The 19847-nt window shown below is 35.3% G+C and overlaps 1 protein-coding gene across 1 annotated transcript in view; it reads left to right on the forward strand.

The window, feature by feature from the left end:
* The first annotated feature begins 1480 nt into the window (after window positions 1–1480).
* kcnk5a (potassium channel, subfamily K, member 5a) overlaps window positions 1481–19847 on the forward strand; it is a 33003-nt gene continuing 14636 nt past the window's right edge. The window contains exon 1 of the mRNA XM_051867791.1: window positions 1481–1930. Within this exon, the coding sequence (XP_051723751.1) occupies window positions 1745–1930 (186 nt within the window). The 5' untranslated portion in view covers window positions 1481–1744. The remainder of the gene's footprint in view (window positions 1931–19847) is intronic.

The following is a 19847-nucleotide window of genomic DNA, read 5'->3' on the forward strand; positions in this document are numbered from 1 at the left end:
AAAATATAAAAATACTAATTTATTTTATTCTCAGGTCACGTCATTATCAGAGAGAGTTATATTGTTGTTGCTATGGCAAATCTTCAAATTACTATGCAAAAGCTATAACATGCCATTAGTGTGTCCATAAATATAGATTAAAAGCATATGACAAGCTGTTAACCTAAAACCACAGTAATTTGAAATTGTAAGAGTCAAAAGGACAGCTCTAGGCATGGACGGAAGGGTGGGTTGAGCCCACCCAATGGTAGGCTACCAATGGTAGGTCAGTCTATTTTTTTATTGATTGCTTTCAGATTGTTTTTAACTGTAAAAATAAATGATAACAAATATACAATTTATAAAATAAAGGGTTCTGTAAGCGCTCACTAGAAACACTGGACAGACTATAGGCTTGCCACTGGTATAGGCCTACCACCGGAGGCCCAGTGTTGTGGCGAATTTTGACCACCTGCCAAATTATTAGGCCTACCCCCCTCGTTGAAGTCGCTACCTGATTGCCTGATCTTAACCCCACCCCACCCGCCCACACACACCTACTCCTAAACCTACCAATACTAGGTGGGTAATAATCTAGCAGGGGGTCGGAATTCAGCACAACGCCGCCCACAGAAAACCGCCAGTGGCGTGCCACCCAAAAAACGCTGGTAGACCGACAGCATTTTCAGATTGGTCGGCTTGCCGATAGTGTGCCGGGGGTGGTCAAACTGTGTCTAGCCACTTACTTTGTAACACCCAAAAAACGCCAGGTCATTGTTAGCTGGGAAATATCTGTTTTTAGGATTTGTGCATTGATTGAAAACAATCTGAGGCGGGCCGTGTGTTGAAAAGTTTGATGAAGGGCTGTAAAATGAAAAAACAAAACAAAACAAAAAAACACCAGAAATGTAAAAACAACAACAACAACAAAAACTCAACATTAGTTATGTATCTTCATGAATATGAATACATTTCGATAGCGCTATGAACAGTTGCATTCGTTACTATAGCAACAGTAGGCTTCCGTCGCGTTTCCTTTCCGAACTTACAAACAGTACAAAAGTGAAAATGGTGGCATATTTCACTCTTCCCTACATCAAACAGATTTCATAAAAGGAGGAGAACATTACAGGTGAGCCAAGAAAGAGATTTTAGTTTTGATGATGGAGAGAACCATGTGGAAAAGATATAGCCTAGTCCACAAAAACTTCATTTTTACAACGTTTGATCATGACAAACTTGCCCAAAAATGCATTTTTATCTTTATTTTGCAGCAAGATATGAATGAAAAAACTATCAATGGAAGGGCATGCATATATGTTTGTTTATTTAATAAAAGTATAGTGTAATTCATTCATTTTTAAATCCTTAAGATTGATCATTCATTCTTTCATTCTTTATTTATTTATTTAATAGAAATTTGTATTCTAGAAAATAATACGAAAATGTGGAATTGAAATGTTGTGATGAAAGAGACTGAAAAAGAGGGAGGACTAGTGGGTGGATCTTGGCTAACTTCCTTCTCGCATGGTGTGTTGAACTATCAGATGAGTTGAGAGTTTCATCAGAGTTTCACATTAGCTGTGTGAGTGGCGCACGTGGACCGCAGCTCTCCCGGCGACTGCACTCCAAAACGCACATTTGTTCTTCTTCAAGGGATCTGCAAGGACGAGTTTGAGCTCGCGCTAAAATTAATTAATTTTGAGAATGTGGGAATTGTTTGTGTAATTTTATAAAGAGTCACTCCACTTAACTTGAGTTCATTATGGTGGACAGGGGTCCCCTTCTGACTTCGGCTATTATTTTCTACTTGTCCATTGGGGCAGCAATATTCCAAGTCATCGAAGAACCGAACTGGGAAATCGCAGTGAAAAAGTATCAAGACGAAAAGGAGAACATATTGAAACAATTCCCATGTCTTACAAAGTTTGACCTGGACCGCATTCTAAAGGTAGGTTTACCAGCGTTTGAGTGACTTTAATTCTTAATGTGCAAAATTACATGTTGCAACTCGTCTTCACGTTGGAATGTAAGAAGCCGAAAGCTAAATGCATTCTAATTGTATTAATAAATGTATCTCCGGTTGTAGCCCTCTGTGTGAAATCTGAATGCATGGATGGAGGAAGAAATCTATGTAAAGTGTACACTTATGGGTAGTGTGCACTGGGTAGAGAGTTAGGTCTTTGGTCTGCTGTTTATTGCACCTGCTTTGTTAACCAATAATTTTATATAATCTATCAAAAAAATAAGTGTCTCCTACAAATATTTTATCCACTTACCTTTGATGTGAAAGCATAAAATTGAGTATTTTGCATTTAATATACCTCTTTGAGGCAGCTTTAATGGGCTTTGGAGAAACATTTGAAACATTAATGTGCATGTAGTACTGTTTAGGGAGCAGAACCATCCTTAAGATTTTTGTAAAGTTAATGTTTGATTATGGTAATAAAAATAATTTTAATAGTGGCAATATAACTTCATTTTAAATGTCAACCTGAATTACAATATTTTAGTGTAAGGAAATGGCACACGTCTCTTAGGTCATCCAATTGGCTGAATCCAGAAAAAAGACATGTAGAAACAAGTTGTAGGTTTTCCTTCCCCATCCCCCAAAGTAACTGACATTTGAGTGGATTGGGTATATGTTACCCCCAGTGAGAATGAGTCCTTTCCAAACTATGGCTGCATTCAGTTTCAGTTCTCTTTGTTCTGTTGTTGCAAAGCATTAAAACCTACTGAGTAGGGTAAAAGACTTGGCTTTGCAATGAGAGGGATTTTCACTGTGTCTTCTTGAACATTTTGGCTGTCTGCCAAATGACTCTAAAACACAACCAAGTGACCCCCCAGGACAAGGTTGTTACAGCAGCATCACCTTCTAATATAACAAAGAATAAATATAATACAATGAATATTAAATAAGCCACATGGTTATTATGAAGTACCAGACATGATTATAGGGTTGTGTACTGGCTTACTGGATTCCTACATTAGCATTTTTCATATTTCGGTAATTTTGTATTCCAGTGTTTTTCATAGTAGGTTGCGGTTTTATGATCTAAGAAGCAACAGGCCTCATGTTTGAACCATTTTTTGAAACCAAAGGATGAGTTGAGTATAATTCGTGGTGTATGCAGAGTCACACTGGTTTAAAGCATTTGAAACGTTTTAACATAACCAAGAACCATTAAGGAAACTTTCTGTGGATTTATGGTTTGTTAAATGAAGATCAAAGTGTAAATAAATCCAGAGAAGCGAGTTAGGGAGTTAAAATTGGCACTAATATGAAATCTAGGAAATTCCATGCAAATGTCAAACTTACCATAGAGAAAAATGTTTTTTTTTTTTTTTTTAGTTGTTTTTGTTTTGTTGTTTATGAGTTGTGCTTTTAAATTCAATTTCTATAAAGTGTGGAGTCTCATCCATAACCTTAGAACTGTGTAATTCATAACACTGAAATTGTCCATCTGTAAAATACCTGTTTGCTAAATAATTAACTTTCATCTGCCCTCAGGGTTAACAGCATTCTTGACTGTACTGTCATCCTTTTATTAATCTGTAGGTGACATTAAAGTGTAACTGCCAAGTGTTCAATGAAAATGCAGCATTGCAGAAGTGAGAATGTTATGGAAAAGCCTTTTCATAAATGGGGAAAGATTTGTCAATTTGAAACTGATTCCATCCTCAATCATTACAGGATGTTCAGGTGGATAAATATGTTAGCATGATAAATGTATTTGTATTCATTTTGTAGATGTAATTCTCACTGATGTGCAGGTGTGAATCAGCATGTTGTCTTGAGTTTTTTTTTTTTTTTCATAGACATTTAATCAGAAAGAGAAGAAAGTAATGGGTACAGGTTAGCTTGATAACCTGCTTAAGGATATTTAAAGCAACATAACTGCTGAGGGAGAATTGATCTTGTCTTAAACTCATTTATTAATCTTGCATGCTTAACAGTGTACTATATTAGAACAGTACCATTTTACCAAACCTCTACGACTAGGAGTGTATCATTTACAGCATAAGCTGATAATTCTTCACAAGCTGATAAGTGAGCAAAAACTATTTATTGTTTTCGTTATCATTTCCTGACACACAAAACGCACTACTGACGCACTATTTTCCAAAGCAGAATAAGAAATTTTGAAATTGATGGTATTTAGTTTAAAATGATAAACGCTACAGATTAAAACAGTTTGTAAACAAGCAGTAGAAGTTTAACTGTTTGTTGGAGTCTGTGCTACTCTTTTTAGTTTGTGATTGAAGAGGTCCGTGTTGTGGCTGTAGCTGGTTTTACATTATGATTTCATGAGTATTCATACAGTATGTATTTTACTTATAATGTGGTTCAAAATTTACTCAAGTTTGCATAAGCACTAATACATATTGACAGCATCTAAAACATAAATAATTTACATACAACTTTACTGACATACAAAATGTTTACAAATTCTTATTTAAGCTATGAATACTTAATTCATTGAATTAACCAGTTGATTTTTGTAACGCAATGTAAATATTTATTTATTTTATTTATTTTTTTAATATCACTCATTTTATTGATGTTTTTACTATACATTTGTGCAGTTTTAGGGGAATTTATGGGGGGGTTTTTTATGGTATTTTTAAATGGGTCACTGACAAATAACGTTTTTAAAAGTGTAAAAAAACATACTGCATAATAGAGATATAATTCATTTTGAAGTTTTATTAAGTGTTAACAATAAGATTATGTGGTTTTTATAATCAATTAACACTGCTTTTGTCATTATTTACAAAATGGACACAATTTGTTACCAAAAATGTCATTCGGTTTAACCAAAATTTCAGTTTTATCGAATTACGCTTTTGATTATACAGAATGACGATATTTTCAAACAATCCTAACAGGGTGATATCTAGTTAGCTAGCTAGTTAGTTTGCTGGCTAGCTAGCAAAAGGACAATAAAACATTTTATATTTAGTACAAGTTTTTAAAATATTACAACATTTTCCATGTTTCGTAGCGGTTGAACCGAATGACCTGATGTTTCGGGACATGCATTTGAGCAAGTGAAAACATGAATTTTTCAAATAGTTCAGAGAGAGTTAGGCTGAATCCCAAATGGCACACTTCTATGCACTTTCGGTCTTGTGGACTTAAAATGGCTGCTGCGTGTCCGTTAAGTCCACAAGACCGTAAGTTGTCCCATTCATCATTTTAAATTTCAGAAGGGTGCTCACGAGCACCCCCTTTGCAGCTGCTATGGTCCCTCGATGTTATATAATCATGCCAAAATAAAAAAATAGATACATTAAGATGTGATTTGGACGGTTAAACAGAATGACCTTTTGACACTTCAGAATCTTTAAAATACCTTTATATGTAGCAAAATATAATTAAAACCTTTTGGATTCAATAAAAGAGATCTAGTTGTACTACCTTACATACTTTGGATGTCATATCTTTGTTTTTTATTATTATTAAGGCATAATAATGACACACAAATGACCCATCATGTCACTGACCCAAATACAAATAAATCAAACAAAAAAAATTAAAATAGGTTTTTATAAAATAACTTGTGTAAAATTCACTTTTAAAAAGATTCACATTTCTAACTTTCCCTGAACATCCTGAGTGTGACTTTTTTTTCCCTCACACTAACATACAACATACATCCAGATATCATACCTACCTACCTATTTATTTATTTATTTATTTATTTATTTATTATTTAATGTATTTTTTTCCATTTCATCAATACATTTATAATATCTAAATATTTGATATTGAACTTTTTTTTATAATTACATTTTCCGCCTTTTAATTTTGCAGGTTATTGGTAATATTTGTTTCTCATATTTGTTATCCTGGTACAGTTTTTAGCATTGCATTGTATTTTTAAGGGGCTTGTTTTGAGAATACTATTTCCCACCCAAAGCACAATAACTGGGGTCGCTTTATTTGTTAGAGGTTGTATTTTTTTGTGGTATCTGTCCTTCATCTTGAACTTTAATGAGAAGTACACGTTCTTGTCTCGTGTGAAGAAAGAGTGCAGAGAGTGGAAGGAGAGTAGCACATGTCTGCTGAATCAACAGCAGCTACTGTTAGTGCCAGTTGGTCAGAATTTTAATATAGTAGTTTGAATTAGACCCACCTCATCATTATTTTACTCTATCCTTTTGAGACTGAGATACTGCCGCAACGCCCCTTAAATCTGATGCCTTCCTTGTTGTGCGGAAGAAAACCTACATAAACTGTGAAACCAGACTGGGTTGTAATTCAAACATCTGGCCATGATACACACTGACAATGAAGAGGGACACTTGTGGTGAAGGGAACTTTAAAAAAAAAAAAAAGAAAAAAAAAAAAAGAAATGCATGATGATGCTGTATGGTAGAGTCCATTGTAGCACAAGGCATCGCAACGCCACTCCGCTTTGACACATTCATGACTTGTTTAATCTTCAGAGGTCTAAATGCAGCAAATTTTGGCTTGCACTCCTGCAACCAAAGCTGAATGTCTTTTCCCATGTAACAGTCATGGTCCCACACCTGCTAAACAGTAGACACCCTCTGGCTTTGTCTGCTACAGCTACACCCTAAACTCTCACTATTGGTTGAACTGGAAGAGACTGACAGATCTGAACAAACCACTCACAATGTTTTGATGGTTCTTGGGGGGGTCAGACTTTAAGGGGGAGAGCTAGAGGGAGAGCTTAGACGTTTAGGGGAGATTTTAGGGGAGATTTACCCACAAATAGTGTACTAATAAGAGTCAATGAACAATAAATGGGTTTAGAGTAAAGGCAATCTATTTTTACATAAGTCTTATGTCACCTTTAAGAGTCACCTTTAAACAGCTGGCATGTTCCACTTACAATGACTCATTTCAAAAAGTAATTAAAAGGGTTAATTATCTAAATAAGTCAAACAATCAGAATACACCCTTATCAAATTGGCATATCTTCCACAATCCAAAAACTTAGAACCATATAATACACATTAAAAATCAGAGAATCTTTAAACAAACAAAAAAATCTTCATTATACCTAAAATAAATCTGTTCATCATATAAAGTGATCAAGTCTCTTCAGAAAATTAGGACTAAACCATTCATATGGATTTAGTTTTATGATCTCTTTTTGAACGTTTTGATGCGTCAAATTGTCAGTTGCGTAGCTGTCTATGAAGGGACAGAAAGCTCTCATATTTCATCAAAAAGATCTTCATTTGTGTTCTGAAGATGAACAAAGTCTTATGGGTTTGGAACCACATGAGGGTGAGTAATTAATGACAGAATTTAACTAATCCTTTAATGGGTCAAATGTTGACAAAAAATATGCGTCTTCAGCTGTTTCTTGAAAACGCAGCAGAAGACGCAGCTTGGGATGAGTTAGGCAGGTCATTCCACCAGCATGGAACAGTCAAGGTAAAGGTCAGTGAAAGTGATTTTGTGCCTTTTTGGGATGGCACCACAAGGCGCCGTTCACTGACACATACATCTGAAGTAGTGAGTTTAGGTATAAACACTAAATACTGGAGTAATTATGCTGAAAATTCAGCTTTGCCAACACAGAATTAAATTGCATTTTAACAACATTCAAACAGAAAACAAATTGTAGTATTTCACAATATTACTGTTTTGGATCAAATAAATGCAGCTTTGGTGAGCAGAAGAAACTTCTTCCAAAAACATTAAAAAATCTTTCTGATCCCAAACTTTTGAATGGCAGTATGTGTGTGTATGTGTGTATATGTATGCGTGTGTGTAAGAAATAAAGTAAGAGAGGCATCGTTAACCCCTGCAACCCTTTCAGCTGTGACTTACTCACCATACAGCACTAGCCTTGAGTACCTAATTGCTTTTATAAAACAGTTACCACACAATACAAGTATTAAAGCCAAAAATATGAATCAGTGCTACTTTCATGAAGTAAAATCTCATGGAGCTCCAATAAAAACAGACTAGGAACCATTCTCATATGCTGTTATTATTTTTTTTAAACACAATATGTGATATTTCCTCAGACAAACACAGCTGCTTATTTCTCAGCATGAGAAAACGTTAGTTCTCTTTAGTTGAGGCTCAGCAGTGTTTTCTGTTGCAGCAAGACTGTCGACTCAGCGCTTTCTTTGATTTAAGTTTGGCCTTCAGGAGCTTGAGCTTACACACTTATGTCCACTCACAGACAAGGACGTTATTTTACGTCTCAATTCAAGGAAAATTATTTCTTTAGTTGAGACGTAAAATAACATCCTTGTTTACAACCTTCTTTCAGTCCCTTTTAATGTAAGTCTTTGCTACTGACTCACTGTTAAAGACAGACTTAGCTGCTGTCTAATGGTGTAATAACGTAACTTTTCACTGAAACTCCTCCAGCCCCAACCCCAAAAATGTGGCCACAACTTTTTTTTTTTTCATCCAGAAGCTTTATCTGATGTGACATGCAGGTATATTTACACAGACTATTTAGTGCAGCTCAGAGGTTGCATGAATATGAATGAAAAATGAAATGATACTCTAAAATTGGAACTAAAACTGCCAGTAGGTGGTGGCAGGTCGTGCCTAATGGTTAGAGATTCAGACTTGTAACCCAAAAGTTGCGGGTTCGAGTCTCCGTACCAGCAGGAAATGAATTAACAGCACTCTCTTCCACTCTTATTACCCACAACTAAGGTGCCCTTGAGCAAGGCACCTAACCCCAATCACTCCCTGGGCGCCGCAGCAAAAATGGCTGCCCACTGCTCCGGGAGTGTGTTCACGGTGGGTGGGTGTGTGTGTGTGTGTGTGTGTGTTCAATACTCACTGCTGTGTGTGCACATGGATGGGCGAAATGCAGAGCACAAATTCTGTATGGGAGACCATACTTGGCTACAGGTTACGCCACTGTCACTTTATGAATGCGTCACTGAATCCATGGCTCACTCGATTTGTTAAAAACTGTGGATTCATTGAGTAATAAAACCCCATTGTCTGTTGCTCGGAGATGCACAACAGTTCTGCTGTGGCTTTGTTTAGAATGTTCATTTGAAAAATTGGGCAAAAACAGACAATATTGACAATCTTTTATCTAAAATGTAACACAGTATTAACTTCTTGCAATTGTGCAGATATTCAGGGGAAAACAGCACTCTTGCTTGTGTGAAATTGCTAACCTATATCATTTGATATAAATGTAAGACAAAAAGCCCAGACAGGGTCATTTTTGCCCACATATCTTGAATTTTAGTGGCATTTTAACTGCATTCTAATAGGCTTCATCACTCAGTCAGCCATTACCCTGCATCATGTTTATAACTAAACTGCATGCAATGTAAGATGACATACAAGTGTGGGCCAGGACGGGGTGCGTTAGAGCGTTAATAATTTTAACATGTTATTTTAATTGAAATCGCACCCAATTAAAGCATTAAATTGACAGCCTATTAATGCATGATGTAAAGGCAAAGATCCACATATTATTTGCCTTCACTATTATTTATAATGCAGATCTAGCTTACTTTCAAATGACCTGAATTTTTATCCCTGGGCTTGTGAATTTCCCTCCAATTTAAATAAATTGTTCAGCATTAGAATAGCATTTCATGTCTTATGCTCAGGTTAGCTCATAACATCTTAAGTCATCTGTTCAAAATGAAGGACAACGCAACTGTGATAGGCCCACATGGAATCTATGCATTGTTTTGTGCTGATTTTGGAAGAAAATCTGCTGAATTAAATGAAATATATGCAACGGGTACAATTTTGTGAATGAAGGGTGGAAAATTCTGCTGAAATCTGCTGAGTTTTCTGTGGAATTCCGTGGGCTTGAATTTAGTGTAGGTCTACTGATTGCATATAATTCATTTGCAAAGTGAAAAGTATTTTTGACTAGTTAGCAATTCTCATGTTCCACATGAACACACAATTCTGGCCTTTGGTTTTACAGTGTCACTGAGCATGCTTCACCTTCTAAAACTTATAACCCATTTATCCACCTGGGCTTTATAGCTAAGGATGACTGTGCAACAGACATCTTGTATTCACACATTGTAACAGATTTTTATAAATGCATTTCAAGTCATAACAAAAAGACAATAAGAAGTTTGCCTGTTAGTTCTGGATATTCACATTTTGGCGGTTGCTTGTCAAATACTCCCGATTAGAACTGTATTTCTTCTATCTTCTTTATTTCTTCATTTTGTTTGAGGGCAGTTTTTTTTTTTTTTTTCTTTTTTGTCTTATTTCTGACCTAACTACCAAACCATGTTATTTTACCTGACCATCAAAAATAAGAAGTTTAGGCAACTTAAAGGTGCAATATGTAAATTTTTTGCAGTAAAATATCCAAAAACCACTAGGCCAGTGTTATATATTTTGTTCACTTGAGTACTTACAATATCCCAAATGTTTCCAACTATTTGTAAGTCGTGAGAAAATTGCAATTTTAACCAAGGGACGTGTGAGGAGTCGCCTGTCAATTGCATCATACCCGCGTTAACCCTCGGTTTCCGGTTTAATTTTGTAGAAACCATTTAAACACCAAGGACGCTTTAATATATTACACGTTTTAATAGACAAGGGAACAACTGTTTTGATATATTTATAGACAGAAAACTAATTGTTGTTATATAGCTCAACACGTTTAGTCCTTATTGTTTAAATATAATTTTCTTGATTTTTTTTTTTTTTTTTTTTTTTTTTGCGAGTACCATGCTTTACCATGCCTCAGAGAAAACACTATTTTGTCAAGTAGCTAACATAGCATAATCAGATGCAGCTTTATTTTTAGTAACAGTAATACAGAATTTTCTCCAATATACAATACGTTTTAAAATGAATTGCATGCCATTCATCAACACAAGCCATCCAGCATTTAACATGATATTCTAAAATCGATCTATTGTTGTAGAACAACTACAGCTGTAGTTGTTCCAAATAATTTTGGAAAGTTAGACTTGTTCACCTAAAGTAACATTTGAGGAGTTCATTTGCAAAAACAGATAACTCTGTTTTTATTAATTCTCACAAAATGTTTTTTTTTTTTTTTTTTAATTGTACATTCGAAGTAATATCAATCAAACTGCAGTTGGGTTGTTTTGATTAAGTAATAATAACTAAGAATACAGGCAAGTTACAAAATTAAAGTTCATTGAAACTATGTTTTGAGATGGATGGATAGATGGATAGATGGATAGATAGATAGATAGATAGATAGATAGATAGATAGATAGATAGATAGATAGATAGATTGATTGATTGATTGATTGATTGATTGATTGATTGATTATTAAAAGTTTGTTTCTTGGCAAAAGCAGATAACTCCAACAGTAGTTTTTTGGGAAAAGCAGATAATTCCACATTTCATGTTTCAGAATAAAACAAAACCAAGTAATTGCTTTGTCTTTTTGAAGTGACTAGTAGCCTTGTCACCGGACCTGAATACTGCGCGCTGATTCGCTAAAACGGACTTATCGGTTTCTGCTGTAAAATGTGAACTCGCGATGCCTAGACAGTGGACAATACCGGCTTTTCTGACGAAACATATTTAGGGTTCATATGTGGAGAACTACGCACAGCAGTTTTTTTTTTTTTTTTTTATCAGTTTTTGCAAATTAACTCTTCATTTTAAACTACTCTTCTAACTTTAAAATGCTCATTTACAAGTTCAGTGTTTTATTTCACCGATTTCAGCCGCTGCTTCAGCGTCTATTTACAGTGTAGGAGGCGTGACACTTCAGAATCTAGAGAGCATTTGATTGGAGAAAATCTGATGAGAAGCTGAAGTGCAGGGTGATGTCATCAAAATCATTGATCCATATTGGCAGAAGTAAGACTACATTTTTAATGCTTGCATCTTCTAAATGCGAATTTTGAAAAGATGTTTTGGAGCACATTAGCTTATAAATAACAATAAGGATAACATTCAAACTAAAAGCCAAAAAACTTCAATTTTGATTTCAGTGGGACTTTAAAGTTCAGAAAACAACAAAATGCATAAACTGTAAAGACTGCCCATTTTAATATCAATGTCATGTAAGATACTTGTCTAGGTTTCTCATATATGTGAGTTTATTATAAACAACCACTTCTATAAACTCATGTGAAGCTTATTTAAATAGTTTAAATAACAAAGTTATATCAGTAAGTAATTCATTAAAAAACACGTCATACATGATGCACGAAAGCACAGCAGATGACCTTCTGTAATGCCTACGTCTAGAAAACACACACTCCCACTTCTGTAATAAACACGGAGATGTTAGTGCCATCTGAATCGATAAATGAAATCACATTGAGTTAATAAAACATGTAACGTCTGAATAGGGCTATATACTGTACATTGCTACAGAATCTTTGGTTTTTACTCTCTGCCTGAAACCCTGTTTTAGTTCATGTCTTTTTAAGTCCCGCTTTTCCAAAAAACCCAGTGTGCTCTAAATTGGTCATCTGGCCCACTATGTTGTTGATTGGTCAATCTCTTAGGCTTAGAGGCTAGAGCATGTGTTACGGCCCTTACTGTAAATGGGTTTCAGCTCTCAATGCTTTGAAGCAGCTGAACAGTTCCATATCACTTCGCCTAATTGTTTCAGTTAGGTTTCGTTCACACTGTCGGTTTTTGGGACTGACATCTGCATTTACATACAGGTGTGAGTCTGGAAATATCCCATTCAAACAGCAGCTTAAAGTAGTGTCTTGAATATTGTCTTTATGACCGTAACCATAGCGACAGTGACCAAATAATATCAAAGATGGCAGCTTACATACACACTTTAGACATAACGAGTCTAATCGAGCCTCGAGTTCATCCGTCAAATCTTCATAAACCAACAGCAGCTTTTATATCTGTTGGAGAGCGGAGCATTTGAGTCGCACTTAGAATGCAAAACTGACGGGAACAATCCCCATAGAGAACAGTGACTGGATCTAAAACCTTCAGATGACACATAGCTCATATCTCCATTGCTGTAAGTTACCAAAACCACACATGAAACCCCACAACACACGGTAGACACGTGTTTGTGCAGTGCAGAGTGGCTCTCTCGCACTGTACAAGTTGACACAACTAGTTGTCCAGCCTGATTCCGTTCACACAGTGCATTTTTCCCAGAGAATGCGGTTGTGGATCCTGAAAATTTACGGGTACAAGTTTGGTTATAGAATGCGGTTGTCACTCCTGTAAATAACTGTATTGTGTGTGAATGTAACCAAATTAAGGACTCAGATACAGGACTGCATTCTGTTGCTGTGTGAATATGGCCTTATTTCAAAGGTCCTTATAGCCTACAACAGTGAAAGAACCAAAACCCACAAGGACACTGACCAAGCAAATAAATATAAAAAAAATTGGCAAACTAATTCTTAGTTTTTCCAACTAAATGACCTTTTATTATCTATTGAAAGCACACTCTCTTTTTCTTTTCCATACAAATGCACACACAGAAACATACATGCGAACAGGAACTTGTCAGCTCTGGCCTGCGACTTTATAATTAAAAATAGTTTTGCAACTGAAAAGCTATATTTTTGCTTTCCATTTCATCTTTACTCTGCATGATTCGGTAAGCGTTTATTTTTTTGTTTGTTTTCTGGTGAGGTGAGTTGGGCGTGGAGGCCGAGACATTGTCCTTGCGCAATGGCTTTAGGTGTGTACCTACTGATAACAGTGGAGAATGTGCTTGTTGTGGCAGGGGAAGGTGGTAGGCCATGAAAATATTTCATCTGCCTCTCGCATGATCAAGGCTGCCATGGTCTTTTTGAAAGCGCATTATTTTTCAATTAGTTGATTGAAAGTGGCCTTGTTTAAAAAATTTGATTAAAATCTGGGGCCCCTTAGGTATCTTTTTAAGAGTTGAAATTTGCTTGAGCATTCATGTAATATGGATAGCTTCACTGTTTTATTCCTTCACTCCATCTTTAATGTTTTGTTTATGTTTGGTTACGTATGTCTCTAAAGTGTATATTTTTCATTGTATCTGGTGCCTGTTTGTGGGGGCTGGGTGGGAGATCTCTTTTGTTTTTTTTCTTTTTTTGAGTTTGTGTATAGTGTGTTGTTGTGTTTTTTTTTTTGTTTGTTTTTTTTTTTTTTTTTTTGTATACATTTTGTAAGACTTTCATCTGTTTTATGTATATAAAAACTCTTATAAGTAAAAGGGGGGAAAAAAGAAAAGAAGAAGTGGCCTTGTTGTGAATGACATTTTGGTGCAAGTCACTCCACTCTATGCGGCTTCTTCTGAAATTACGATTTCAAAAGTCCCGCCGTTCATCAATAATGATGTGTTGGAGGAGCTTGGAAAAATTGCTAGTTCTTTCAAAGCGATCTCTCTGGGGTGTAAAGTAAACACCTGGCTCTAAAGTATGTAATGTCTTTCAGGAGACAAGTTTACATGTTTTTGGATTCCCCAGAGTAGACGCTGGATATATCCTTTCGTTTTAAATATGAAGGAAAAACATACATATGATCTACAGAACAACCGGTAGCTTGAAGTGTTTTGGATGCTTTGTTGGTCATAAAATGCACGCCTGCCTGCCTGCATCAGGAGTGATGAGTTGAAGGCATTGCTTCAGGATTAGAGATTGGCACTACATCTAAACTCATGCTTACACTGAGTTCGACATGAGATTCCTGAGTGTTATTGATGAAACACTGGATGTTGAAAAAGTTGACGCGTATGGAATGCACTCTGTACCAAGTACAAGTGGTAATCCACCATTGTACCAGTGGAGTTTATCTGCAGCAAAATATGTAATGGATGAAGCTTTGTCAGATGAGACCGCACCTCTATAAGACATTGTTTCATTTTCACAGGGAGATTTTCTGTGTAGTGTTGACATGAACTCTCAAGAGCTCTCTCAAAATGATCCCCCACTGTAAACGTTTTCTAGATGACACATTTGGGACTTTTTTCATGACGTTGAGAAATTTGAGAAGTAATTTACAGTACATCAAAAGAATGTGGGATTTGAGCTCCTAAGTGAGAAGAAAAGGTTTCGTTTAAAGAAACCTGTAACAGCAATTAAAAAAATATAGAAAAGTGGAAAAAAAGAGCATGTCAAAGGCTTTAAACTATAGCTGACCAATTTCATGCATCACATGTTGTCTGTTTATTTCCTTCTCTCTCGAACTTACACATGGAAGTTTTAAGAGTTCTCTCACTATTAATGGGGTGGAGGGATATGCACAAACATGCATTAAAGGGTTCACCCAAAAATGAAAATAATGTCATTTATTAATCACCCTCATGTCGTTCTACACCCGTAAGACCTTCGTTCATCTTCGGAACACAAATTAAGATATTGTTGATGAAATCCGATGGCTCAGTGAGGCCTCTATTGAGAACAAAGACATTGAAGGTCCATAAAGGTACTAAAAACATATTTAGAACGGTTCATGTGAGTTCAGTGGTTCGGTTTTAATATTATAAAGCGACAAGAATACTTTTTGTGTGCCAAAAAAAAAAAAAAAATAACGACTTTTCAACAATATCTAGTGATGGGCCGATTTCAAAAAACACTGCTTCAGAGCTTTATGAATCGAATCAGTGGATCAGAGCGTCAAAGTCATGTGATTTCAGCAGTTTAGCCGTTTGATAGATCCGAATCACTAATTTGAAACGAAAGATTCATGAAGCTCAGAAGCTTCATGAAGCAGTGTTTTGAAATAGGCCATCACTAGATATTGTTGAAAAGTAGTCATTTTGTTTTTTTGGCACACAGAGTATTCTTGTAGCTTGTAGCATTGTAGCTAATGAGGTTGAATGGGGAATGTAGTAGAAAGGGTTGTATAAATTAATCAATTAAAGTAATTTGAGTGCAAGAGTTGCAATTTTCTTCTCACTTGGTATAAGGGTTACTGTTTTGAGCACAGAAGAACCAGTAAATGGTTGTCTTTAAAGCTCCTATTGAGGGGGGTCATTTATTTAATAATGTGCATGCACCAAATACAGGGTATGAAAGACTGATGTTTATTGGTGTTTCTTGGATGTTTCTTAAACAGGCAATGATTTTTTTTTTTTTTTTTTTTCAATATTGTTTTTATTATCATAGTTGAGTCTCTGAGTATGTGGGTCATATGACTTTGTTCAATGTATCTGTTCCTTTTGTCAAACTGACCTAAAACCAACACATTTGCCCATGGTGCTGGATATTCCGACTTTGCGTAAGGTAGTATATTAATCTTACTTTTCTTCAGTAAAAAAAAAGCAATAAAACTACTACTATTAATTGTGAATATTATCTTAAGATGCTGAAGAAGAAAATTAAATCATATGTTGTTCATGCTGTTATTTAGCACATTTTGAAACACCCGTATCCCCTGAGATACTTTGCCAGATTAGGTAAAGAAAAAAGTTTAATCCACAATGTTGACAATAAAAATTGCACAAATGTTAATATTCACGTTATACTGATATTATATTTAGTTGACTACATCTTCACATTTTCAGCTAGATGTTTTTTTTGCAGGATAGAACAGGGGTGTCCAACCCTGCTCCTGGAAGGGCTTCTATTCTGCAGAGTTTAGCTCCAACTCTAATTAAACACAGCAAAACCAGCTAAAAGTCATCAGATTTACTTGGAAATGACAGGCATGTGTGTCTGATTAGGCGCTGAACTCTGCAGGAGAGTGGCCCTCAAGCCAGAGTTGACCAGCTCTAAGGTTGAAGATGAGACAGTTCAGCAGTGTAAAAACACAAGAAATTTCCCAGTTTTAGGACCCTTGTCGTACATGCAACCTATTTTGCATATTACATTCACATAAAACACATTTATGACTTTGGCTTTTTTTTATACCTCAATAGGGCAATATATCCAAATATCAAAAATCCAGAATATATAAATATCTCAAATTTCTTTGAATTTGTTTTAAAAAAAACAATTTTCCACTCTTGCTTGTTTAAGGGTTGCCTGTTTTAAGTGGAATTGTACAGGAAATTTTATTAATTGTACTACTGATGAACCTCATATTCAATCATCATCTTGTTTATCAAAGTTAATAAAAAGCAAATGATCTTGTTGATATATTTAGGGTTAAACATCCTGATGTGAAATCGGGGATTGTTTTAAGTGCTTATGCAGATGATATCACAGTTGATAACGCACAAGAGGATTAAGGTTTTGTCTGATGCACTTTGTTTGTGAGAAGGCTTCATCGGCCAAAGTCAATTAGGACAAAAGTGAAGCTTTGTGGGTAGGTAAAGATCATTCAGAGGATCTTCCACTGCTGCCTGGAGACCTGCCATGGGGATTAAAGGGCTTTAAAAAGCAAATATTAAACTTTTTTTGTTGTATTGTTTGACAACAAAAAGGTATAGGCCTACATACTGTTAAATGACAGTGTACAGTACCAATACTGTGTACAAAGCATAGCCTATGATGTAAAAAAAAAAAAATTATATATATAAATCACAGTATCAATATATCAAAGGGAAAAAAAATCTATTTTTAAAACCAGTAGCCTAACTTAAAAAATAATGCTAATAAAATAACTAAATAAATAACACTGTAACAGTTCATCCAGCCACCAATCAAAAACAAACAAATCCACAAATTTAAGATGCATGTGGTACAAGAATGCACCCTACTACAAACATTTCTGGGAGTACTGAAGAATCACGAGAAAAAAATCACCTCCTACTGTAAATCTTCAGACAAACACTATAACAGTCCAACCTTATATTCAAAGAAAGAGAGATGTTGAAATGCAACGTTGCATAGTGTGATGTTTATTTGTTCCAGAAGTTGTGGTAAACCATCCAAAGAACACGTCTTATTACAATCCATGCCCACATCCATCGAAAATGCTGACTAAAAAGCTTCTTCAGTTTTTGAGCAAGGCTACTTGTGTGTCCAGCTCCTTTGTATAGTCTTGTCATGCTTATGCAACAGTCCTTGTACTTCTCAAGTTGTAAAAGATCAGCTGAAGATTTTTCTGATATATATATTTTTGGCAAAATGGCTGACTGTAAACTCTGAAAAGGGCAGACTGAGACCCTATTAAAGGGGCTATATGTCACAATTTATTTTTACATATAGCCCCGGAAAATCAAAATATTTTATTATTTACATATTTGCATATTATTTACATATTTCAAAATCAAAAGGATGTGATGTTTATGCTCACTCCCGAGATCCTCTCTTTTCCGTTCTATGACATTTGAAATGAATGCTTATACAATGTTCAGGATAATGCTGAAAGAGCTGTTCTGTATTGTAATGTCAATGTGTCATGCAAAGAAAAGGGATTCATTCAAACTATAGTCTCACATAGCCTAATCTATATAGTCTGTAGTCTAAAATATACTTTATAATCAATCTATTATAACAGTGCAATTTTAATGACCTCACGTTCAGTCTCTTGTACGTTATGTGTGCACGAGCGTGAGCATGAGCAATAATTTCCTGGCTGCAGTTCACTGAAAGGCCACCGGTGTCACTAATAATAAGGGTTTCTGAATTCTATATATAGCATATCATAGACATGTCCAATGAGAGGCAAATCCTAGTAATAGATGAAAATATGTTCAAAGGCAGATATGGGCTAATAGGCAGAGAGTCAAGACTAACAATAGATTTGACACTAAAATATGGGTTACTGTCAGGGCCATTCTGAACATTTCAGAATCGGAATATCAGTTGATGACATGTGGCCTGTTGCATGAAGCTAGTTGAACAAACTCTGAGTTTCAGAGTAGGTTTGCAGTTGACAAATCCAGATAAATCCAACCTGGTTTAGATCAGGTTCAACTGTTGCACAACTTTCTCTGTCAACTCAGGTTTAATCCAGAGTTTGCAAAGCGCGTGCACCTGAAAGTCTGGCACATGCGGCAAACAGCCAATCACACGGAACAAGAAGAACGTAAGTTTAATTCACTTCTCGCGAGAGAGCCGCGCAATTCATGTGGCTTCCAAAGATTAAGAGATCGTTATGAAAAATATGAAATAAAACGCATTTACAAAGCAGGAATAAACACTGCTGCTGCAGTGAAAGTTTGATAAGGCAGCTGAAAGAAAATATCTGACTATATCAATGCATGTGAATCAAACAAATAGACCAAATAATTAATAGGCTATAGTTTCACAAAGAGCTCAAAAGAATAGGCCTACATGTAAGCTTAATCTGTTTAAAAGCTTTATATATTATGCATGTATTATATTTATTTTAATTTAAAAGCAAAGTTTAATATTGTCAATTAATATAATCGGCCTAATTATATGAATGTCATTAATTATTCATAATTTTAATTTAATATAAATATAATTAATAATTAACAGCAAATGTTGAGAAATTTTGTCTCTAAAATGTTTTCACTATAAACTGATTTAATTTGGAGCGAGAGATACAGGGGGAGTGGCTTTATTGCATCAGATACATGTCACTGTACTCACAGCTGATTGGTCGAGTTTGGGTTTACGATCTCTAACCCAGAATAAAACCTGCTCCGGAGCAGGTTAGCCATGTAGCGTCAGTTACCATAGCAACAAACCCCGCTAAAAACCAATCCACCTTCATAAACCCGAAAAAACTGAGTTTGCTCAAACTAATCTTGAACTTACCTGGGTAGAAACTGAAACCGGCTTTGTGCAACAGGCCACTGGTAAGCAAAGTTGTGAATATTTTGAATTAAAAAAAAAAAAAAAAAAAAGAGAAACAATTTTTTTTTTTTCGTAAAGGTTTTTTTTATTATTATTATTTTTTTATTTTTTTTTAAGGAGAAACGAAATAAAAGCATTAGCGGTGTGTGACGTGACGTGAGCATGACGCGTCGCCATGGATGGTCGCATAAAAAAAAAAAAACTTAACATTAATTATTTATATTATTATATAATTAATGTTAAATTATTAATAATTTAATATTTAATTTATAATTTATATATAATAAATTATAATGCAAAGTGATAATAT

This window comes from Ctenopharyngodon idella, chromosome 17 (assembly GCF_019924925.1).
Source record: "Ctenopharyngodon idella isolate HZGC_01 chromosome 17, HZGC01, whole genome shotgun sequence".
NCBI classification, from domain to species: Eukaryota; Metazoa; Chordata; class Actinopteri; order Cypriniformes; family Xenocyprididae; genus Ctenopharyngodon; species Ctenopharyngodon idella.